Raw genomic sequence first — 9,456 nt, forward strand, 5'->3', positions numbered from 1 at the left:
CCTTTCCTGCAGCAGCGCCTCTGTGTGGCTGGGGGGCGGGGGAGCACTGCTTTCTGCTCCACCTTGCTGAGCTGTCCAGGGCAGATACGTGGGCATGGGAACTCAGGAGCCCCAGAGGCTGGCCAGCCCTCCCTGCAATCTGGAGTTCTAGCCTGCTTGCCATGCCCTACACACCAACCACTTCTTTGGAAAGGCCCACTCTGCCCCAGCAGCAGCAGAGAGCGAAGGCCTGGGGAGACGGCTCAGCACTTGAAGTGTTTGTAAACACAGGACCTGAGCCTGGATCTTCAGAACCCACACTGAGAGCTAGCAGAGGGGCTCAGTCCTGCTAGGGCAGCACAGGGGAGGCGGAGACAGGTGGATGCCTGCGGTGTGCTGATCGGGTGGTCTAGATAAAAATGCTTCACCACACTGACACTGTCTCAAAAATCAAGGTGAGGAGGGGGTGATGTTCAGTGGTTAGCACACCGGCTGCTCTCACAGAGGACCTAGGTTCCGTTCTCAGCACCTACATGGCGGCTAACAGCCACCTGTGACTCCAGCTCCAGGGGACTCGACGCCCCCTTCAGGCCCCTGCAGGCACTGCATACACACACATACTAATAAACCAGCCACACAAAGAAACCCCAGACTACATGAACTGGTACCTTGGAGCCCAATATTTGCTGTTGTTTGTGTGAGACACATGTCACCGTGCAGCCCTGATCAGCCTGCACTCTATGGAGACCAGAGATGATCCGGTTTCCTGGTCTCCTAGGGAACCAGGGACACATAGGTCCCCACAGGCATACACGGATGCCAAACAGCCATCCTCCAAAATAAAATAAATAGTTCCAGTCTTTCCTGTTTGTGTTTGTTTATTTGAGACAGCACTCACTTTGTAACTCTGGCTGGCCTGGAACTCAAAGATAGCCACTGGCCTCATGCCCAGCTGAAAAACTATTTTATTACCATGGGCAGTGGTGGCGCACACCTGTAATCCCAGCACTCGGGAGGCAGAGGCAGGTGGATCTCTGTGAGTTTGAGACCAGCCTGGGCTACAGAGTGAGTTCCAGGACAGCCAGAGAAACAAAGAAACCATGTCTAAACAAACAAAAAATAGAAACAAACACAAAAACCACAACACTATATTTTATTACATGGTGGGAGGTGGTGAGCACACACCAGTGCCCACACGTGTGCCACTGAGCCATGGAGATCAGGACAACCTACAGGAGTCAGGTCTGTCAGGCTTGGTGGCAAGCCTGTCTGCCCACTGAGTCCCACGCCAGCCATGTCCCCTGACTTTTCTTTCTTCTGGAGGACACTGCCTGAAGATGCTGACATGATCATGTCATTTCTCCCAACGGAGTGATGGGGGCGATTTATAGGTGTGACCCCTCCCCTAGAGGACTCAGTTTGTCATTAGAGACACATGTAATTGCCCCAAATCGGGAGCTCCTAGCTCAGAGCAGGTGGAGCCCAGAGATACCCCACAGAGAAAGCCCAGTCCCATGGGGAACCCCAGGCTGAGGGGCTCCCTTGGGCAGGTGGGATGCAGGGTAAAGACCATCCTGGCCCTCCGCAGTGGCTCAGAGGCAGGCTGCCAGGAGCTGGCTGTGCCCAATCCCGCCTGCTGCACTAATAACTTGTGTTACAGGAACACAAACAAGCTCCGAGAGAGGCTGACATGTTGTTATTACCCGTCAGCGGTGAAGCTGGGCCACCCGCCCCACCCTCTCTCCTCCCATCCCGCTGTGTCCCGGCTGTGTGTCCCCACAGGAGGCGGTTTGTGGAGGTGGCCTGGGCCCTGCAGCATCCCACTCCGTGCCCATTCATGACAGTGGCACATGTACTCAGCGCGGCCCAGGGTCTCCTGGGACAAGGGGTAGGGACTGTCATCTAAACTGGAACTCCTTGAGAAACACACAGGGCATGCTCTGGCTTCTATACACCTCACAGTCCCCAGACCAGGCCCCTCCCTCGTGGTTACTGTGGCCAGCGGGTGGCCACGGCAATGCCGTCTCTGCTCTCATACCCGAGTGGTCAGAGCAGCAGCACCAGCCCGGCAGGGGTCCTGGAGATGACTGCCCTGTGCTGCCCGCAGGAGGCCGATCCTGCTTCTTATGTCCCAGTCTGAGATGCGACTGTTCTTGCCACTGGAGGGAGAAGCCACTGATAGCAGCCTGACTGAGACCTGCCTTGGTCACAGCCCACAGTGGGGCGGGGTGGGGGGGAGCCTGAGGGCCTCTGGTGGCAGGGCCGGGCAAGGGCCTAGCCCACTTCCTTGGCCACTACACACCTGGCCAGGCCCCAGTTAAGCTTTGAGGGATGGCTGGGTGCTTTGAGGAAAGAAGCCAGGCAGGCTTGAGGGCTGGTGGCAGGGGTCTCCTGGGTCTAGGGTCCCTAAATCACTGTGCTGAGCCCCAGCCCCAGGCTGGTGCTACCTGGACCTGAGGATCTGTGGGGGAGGCGGTAGCTCCCCTTGCCAGTGAGCTGGTGCTGGGACTGACTCTCAGACTCGGAGGGACCCAGGTCCACGGTGACAGGCACACAGGCTTGCTGGTGTCCCCAGGGGCAGAGCGGCTGACGCTGGGAGGAGAGGATGCCACTTCATACAGCCACGGGGGAGCTGCAGATGCCCTGCTGGGATGGCCAGACGTGGACCAGGCCCCTCCTGTCTTGGCCGAGTCTGTCGTCACCTGAGTCTATGCCTTCGGGGGCACAGTGGCTCCGGGCCCCACCTGGGCTGGGGAAGCCGTACAACACTTAGAGGAGCCATGGGTGTCGAGTGGAGGGTGGGAGAGGAGTACAGGAGGGCCAGGTGGTGCTGTGGGCACATCCCCACACCTGCAGGGACAGGGGAAACTTCATGGGCTCAGCGGTCAGTCCTCAGGAAAGAACCCCGAGAAAAGGCTAGGCTCTGAGCAGTGGCAGAGCAGGTCAGCCCCTCACTGGAGGCGCTGGGTCCCACATGTCCCCATGTCTGGAAATACTCTGTGAGCCCCGGCTTTTTACAGTAGAGGCGGCCCAGGCATTGGGGCTCTGGCTATCCAAGGCCTGGGTGTCCCCAAGGCCCTGTCTCTTTGTACCTTGTATCTTCTGAGTAGGAGCCAGGGAGGGGGCCACCATGGATGGGTCATTTTGGTCACCTGGCCACAGTGACGGGGCACTAGGTCTGACATCCAGCCACCACAGGGACAGTGTGGAGGTGACGCCTGGTAGACAGAGCCAAGGTCAAGGACGGGGATGAGCCATGCCAGCCTTATGTCCCCAGAGGAAGAGTCCTCACTCAGGTTGTCCCAGGATGCCAGTGCTGTCGTGGCAACCGGCGCCAGGGTTGCTAGGAGCTGAGTCTCCCCTGTCAGGATGTGGCCCTCATCTTGTGTCCCCGGAGACCCCAGTGGTGAAGGCACAACTCAAAACTGTCCACCAAAGCCACTGCCCACGTCCCACTCACCCTCAGGAGGCCACGCTTGGCCCTGGAGTTTCGGCCCCAACACTCTTCCCGAGGGCCAGGCAGGCCGACTCCGGGCCGGCACACAACTGGCCTGTCCCCTGGGAAGGACAGCCCCTTGCTCATTTGACCCAAGTGTCACATGTCACGCTGGAGCAACTGGAAAAACTCGGGGGTGACAATGGTGGGCAGGGCCTCGGCCACACGGAGAACATGGAGGGAACATGGGGGGCTGCAGCGGCTCCCCACCAACCGCCTCCCACAAAACCCACCCCCGAGGGGTGACGGGATATGAGGTGACATGGCCACACAGCTTTGATAAAGAACTTTAAGACGTTTTTCTCAAAAGCAGTGTCAGTGGGGCGCCAGGCGCGGGTGGAGGGCGGGAGGCCCTGTGTGGACCGTGGCCCTGGAGCGTGGCCTGTGTCCTGCAGGGACTCACGGCTCGGGCGGGCAGCGGGTGACGACGGCGGGCCAGCGGCCCTCACCACTTGAGGAAGACCATGCTGGCCAGGGCGGCGTAGCCCAGCACCAGGGACAGCACCTTGAGCAGCGGCTCGCTCCTCTCCTCCAGCTCCTTGGCCAGGATCTCCAGGAAGGTGACGAACAGGAAGGTGCCGCCGGCCAGGCCCTGCAGCAGCGCCGACGCCACGCTGCTGGCCACGCTGCGGGCGCTCTCGATGCCCAGGCCCAGCCCGATGCCCACAGGGATCATGGCGCTCACGGTCACCGCCAGCTTGGCCGCGTCCTTCAGGGGCACCGCGCTGCGGGCCATGCTGATGCCCAGGGCCACGGCCACCAGCGTTTCGTGGACAGCCACACCCACGAACAGGCTGACCACGCGCTCGCCCTCCTCCTGCAGCCCCAGCGCCAGGCCCTCGAACACCGAGTGCGCCGACAGCGCCAGGACCAGGCTGAGCAGCCGCAGCGGGCCCGGGCGCCCCAGCTCCCGCAGCCGCAGCCCCGCGCCGTGTGTGTGCGCTGTGGGCTCGGGGTACAGCCCGCGGCCGCGCCCGCCCGCGCCCACGAACGGGCTCTCGTACTCCGAGTCGCTGCCCGCGTCCGAGCCTGCGTTGAAGGTCTCCAGGTCGATGAAGGGCGGCCGCTCCCGGCGGAAGGTCAGGACCAGCTGCTCCACGAACACAGTGAGGAAGAAGCCCACCATCATGAGCGTCTCCGCCAGCGGGTAGTCCGTGCTGATGTGGCCCAGGCTCAGCACCTGCTGCAGCTGCAGGGACAGGGCCGGGTCAGCGGCAGGCCTCCCATGCCGGGCTCAGGAGGCAGAGGCAGGAGGATGGCAACCCCAAAGGGCAGCTACACCGAGCCAGCCTCAAGCAGTCATGTGCGGTGGCCGGCGTGCTGGCGGATAACAAAGACACCGCCCAGGTCACACCAAGGTTAAAACCGAGAGGGCCCAACTGGGGTTCCATCCCCAGCACTGCCAAAAACATTTTCTCTTAGAAAAGAAAAGGGGGGGAGGGGTGTGGTGAGATAGCCCAAGGGTGAAAGTACTTGCTGCCAAGCCCCACATCCTGAGTTCAAATCCTCTGACACCCACTGGCACATACACAATAAAACTTAGAAAACAAAAAACAGCCAGGCAGTGGTGGCGCACGCCTGTAATCCCAGCACTCGGGAGGCAGAGCCAGGCAGATCTCTGTGAGTTCGAGGCCAGCCTGGGCTACAGAGTGAGATCCAGGACAGGCACCAAAACGACAGAGAGACCCTGTCTCGAAAAACAAAAACAAAAAACGTCATGCAAGGCTGTCCTCTGGCCTCATCTGGGGGTGCTGCAGCCAAGGGGACGGGGGTACCCCCAAGAATGGATCCGGCCATGAGAGGCAGCATCTCTGAACTGTGCCTGTTTTAAAGGATGCCTAGAGCCCAGCCCTAGCCACCGAGAGCTGTCAGGACAGGGACAAGTTCAGGCCCGGGGGATGGGCAGCTGGGTGAGGGCTGGGCGTGGCCATGGGAGGACACTGAGCTCACCATCCTGTCCAAACCCTGTGAGCAGCACAGACAAAGGAAACCTCACGGGGACACAGGCCCCAGCATCAGGGGCTGTGGTGGAGCCGCAGGGCAAGGCCTGTGACCACAGCCACACACTTCACTGACGAAGGCGGTGGCCACCCAAGCTTGGGGCTCAGATGGCAGAAGCTGGTCCTGCTGGGCCAGGCCTTCCCGAAGGTCCATGAGGAGGAATCCCAGATCCCTCTTGGAGGAGGACACCCCAGCCCCAAGTCTTCCTGAGCTCACTGCAGCCTTGACAGAGAGGCGTCCCTGGGCTCCAGGACTGAGGTCCTGTGACTAATGGTCACAGCAGCTGCTGGGAGGCCAGGCCCAGCCAGGCCCTTCTGTCGTGACATCCTCCACAAGTGCCAAGCTGGGCGCCCTCACTAACCCCATGGTCACTGACAAAGCTGCCACCTGAAGAAGGTTCTAGTCTTCCATCATGCTCATGACCCAGACGGCCAGGAGGTGCTCTGATGTCTGTCTGCTGTGTCCCTGAAGCAGAGGACCCCAAAAAGCTCTGGCCAGGCACTTGCCTGGCCCACAGGACACATGAGGAGACACAGCAATGCCGGGTCAAGATGTTCTGTTGCAATCTGTTATGCAGCAAGAACTGACAGATACAGGCAAGGAGGAGTGACTGAACATGGCCTGTGCGCTTGCGAGGGGGTGACCACTGTGTCTGACATCCACCACCCCCTGGGCTCGCCTGTCTCGCATGGATTCTGGTGAATCTGGCACAGAGAGGGGAAGAAGCTGGCATAAGGTCACAAAGCAATTAGCTTCCTCCTTCCCAGTGCCCTCACACATCCACCAAAATCCACATCAGAGAGACACTCAGCGGGCAAAATGCTTCGCCACACAAGCATGAAGACCTGAGTGGTGACCCTAGGACCCACCTAGAAAACAGGGTGTGGTAGCACATGCCTGTAAGCACAGGCTGGGGCAGGGAGTGGAGGCAGGGGGATCCCTGGGGTTCACTGGCCAGACACCTCGGCCACATCAGGGAACTTGAAGTTCAGAGACCCTGTCTCCCAAAACCGAGGCGGAGAGCCACTGAGGACGGCACCCAACATCATCCTCAGGCCGCCAGGGGCACACGCACGTGCCCCCTGCGCCCCCTGCGCCCCCTCCCACCCGCGTGGACTTACCTTGTCTCTCACCGCGGGCAGCAGTGCATTGAAACACGTGGCCAGGAAGACGCCGCCCCCAAAGGTGTTACAGAGGGAGAGGACCTTCTTCGAGCGGTGGGCCTTCTCGAAGTCGGCCTCGATGATCTTCACAGGCAGCAGCGAGCCCAGCAGCATGAAGAAGAACACGCCCACCATGCAGAGGACCTTGGCCACCAGGAGCTTCGTCATGGTGGCCGTGTGGTGCTTACCGCTCAGCACAGGGCCAAACCACACATGGAGTCACACACCAGAGCTTCAGGGGCTACCGGCCCCAGCCACAGGGCTGGGGGCTCATGGCTCTGCCCGGCAGCTGTGAGGACAGGGGCAGCCATGTTAGCCACGTGAGCTATGTGGTCGCTAACCAGTCAGCCAGGCCGGACTCACAGACGTGGACACATGCATTTGTGCTGGGAGGTGGTACAGGCACTGACAAGCTCACGAGACGCTGTCTCCAAAACCAAGGTGGAAAGCGGCTGAGGAGGACAACACACATGCACACACACGCACGCACGCTCGCACACACACACACTCACAACTCATGCAAGGAACATGGAACTGAATACTGTTTATCATCTGGCTCCCTGCTGCCACTGAGTGGCTTCCATGCCATGCACAGGTACAGAATGCTCCCATCGGTGCCAGGACCCTCTCTGGGGTGTTGCTGCCCGGCTGACAGGGACTCTCAACCCGTTACCCCAGGGTTAGGCCTTATGTAACTGTGTCTACCTCGGCTCACCTCACACACTTGCTTGAGTCTTGAATGCCAGGCCTGTGCCAGCCCCAGGGCCTTTGCACGGACTGCTCCCCTGCTCCAGGACCCTCAAACACGTACCTTTATATTCTGGAAGTTGGGACAGCCTCCTCTAGACTCCCAACCCATGCTCCCAACAGGTCCCTGGTACCCACCTTGAGGCCTGGTGCAGAGCGGGTGTGAGGTGACGGCTGGCTGAGTGGATGTGGTGGCCCAAGTGTAGGGCTGTTCTTACGTGACTTTCTGTAGATCTTGCCCTGCCTCATAAAAGATCAGCACTGTTTGGAGTGACGCTGCTTCCTTCTCACTGCTGATCACACAACCCCCCCTCCGCCTGTCAGGGCCTTCCCAGGTCCGGCCCCTGCAGTCAGGACCTTCCCAGCCCACTCCACCCCACCCCCGCACCCCCCTGCTCTGCAGTCAGCGCCTTCCCAGGTCCCCCTGGTGCAGTGGCACCAGAAGTAACTACATATACTGGAGTTGTCCCAGCACTTTGCAGGTAGAGATGGGATCACCAGGATCCCATGCTGCTCGGCCACACTGGTTCAGTCAGCAGCTCTGCATTCAAGTGGGAGACCTTGCCTCAGTATGTAAGTGGAGGCTGGGGAGGTGGCTCAATGGTTAGAGCACAGGCTGCTCCTACAAAGGACTTGGGGTTCAGCTCCCAGCACCCACACGGCAGTCCACAACCATCTGTGACTCCAGCTCTGGGGATCTGACGCCCCCTTGTGGCCTCAGTAAGTATCAGGCACATATGTGATGCACAGACATGAATACAAACAAAACACACGTGTAATTTTTTAATTAAAGAGTGAAAATGTTTACATAAGTGAAGAATGATCAAGACACTGACATTAATGTCTGGACTCCACACATGTGCACTCACAAAACAATTAAAAATTGTGCTGGGTCTGGAGGTATGGATATGACCTGGACCACTCAGCATGACCCTATCTCAAAATAAAGCAATAAAACAAAGTAAAACATAAAATTCAGTTAAAAATGAGATAAAAAAGGCCAGTGGTGGCCCACGCCTGTAATCCCAGCACTCGGGAGGCGGAGGCAGGCGGATCTCTGGGAGTTCGAGGCCAGCCTGGGCTACAGAGTGAGATCCAGGAAAGGCGCAAAGCTACACAGGGAAACCCTGTCTCAAAAAACAAAACAAAACAAAAATGAGATAAAATAACGAGACAAAGCTCAAAGGGTAAAGGTGCCGGCACCAAGCCTGAGGACCCGAGAATGGCTTCCCGCGCACATTGTCCTCCGACTTCGCACACACCACACTCCCCCCAAAATATTAATCCCAGCATCCGGGAGGCAGAGGAAGGTTGATCTCTGAGTTGCAGGGCAGCCTGGGCTACAGAGTGAGACCCTGTCTCCAAAAGAAAAACATTAAGTGAAAAGAATAATAAAATGAGCTGGAGAGATGGCTGGGCAACTGGGCGCCTGCGTTCCAGCCCCGGGGATCAGACCCCTCTTCTGGCCACTGTGAGCTCAGCACACACGGGCTGTACACGCCCACGGGCACACCGCATACGTAAATAATTAAAAAGAAAACACTGAGCAAGATCAATGAAGTGGGGTACGGCTACCATTAAGTTAGACTTCAAAATACTAAAAGCGAATGAGATGCTAAGGTAAACTTTTGAAAGTCTGGAAACAAATATGCCTCCCCTACAGCCTCTGCGTGGGCTGCCATGAACACCAGGCACAGCGCATACAACAGGCGCCCAATAAATGCCTGCGGGGAGTCTGGATGACCCAGAAGGCCGGGCGGGGCGGGGGCTGTCGGTGACCTCTGCCCGAGGCCGAGCGGGGCGGGGCGGGGGACAGGCGCGTCCTTTCGTTGAGCACTTATTGAGCACCTACAGTGTGCCCCGCGCAGCCGCACACCGGAGCGAGTCCGCTGCGGACAGGCAGGCCGGTCGGCCAGGCCCCGCGGCCCCGCCCAGCCACGCCCCGACCCCTCCTGTACCTCTGCCAGGCCCGTAAGCCTCCGGCCGCTGCCGCCTGCCGCCAACCGCCGCGCGGTTCGGACCCCCGCCGCAGCGGACCAGCCGAGACCCCGGGGCTGCGAGCCGCTGCCC

General features: G+C 59.5%; 1 protein-coding gene across 5 annotated transcripts; it reads right to left on the reverse strand.

The window, feature by feature from the left end:
- Positions 1–3,854: 3,854 nt before the first annotated feature.
- Positions 3,855–9,456, reverse strand: Slc39a3 (solute carrier family 39 member 3). 5 transcript variants are annotated; one of them, XM_036171119.1, is made up of 4 exons: positions 9,345–9,456; positions 7,525–7,626; positions 6,598–6,928; positions 3,855–4,664 (listed from the first exon to the last, which is right to left on the reverse strand). In XM_036171119.1, the coding sequence occupies exons 3-4, from the start codon at positions 6,805–6,807 to the stop codon at positions 3,921–3,923; spliced, it is 954 nt and encodes a 317-aa protein (XP_036027012.1). In that variant the 5' UTR covers positions 6,808–6,928; positions 7,525–7,626; positions 9,345–9,456; the 3' UTR covers positions 3,855–3,920. The 5 variants fall into 5 exon arrangements, with proteins under 5 accessions (XP_036027012.1, XP_036027010.1, XP_036027008.1 ...); XM_036171117.1 differs by having other exon boundaries at positions 7,525–7,630; XM_036171115.1 differs by having other exon boundaries at positions 7,525–7,647.

This window comes from Onychomys torridus, chromosome 21 (assembly GCF_903995425.1).
Source record: "Onychomys torridus chromosome 21, mOncTor1.1, whole genome shotgun sequence".
NCBI lineage: Eukaryota > Metazoa > Chordata > Mammalia > Rodentia > Cricetidae > Onychomys > Onychomys torridus.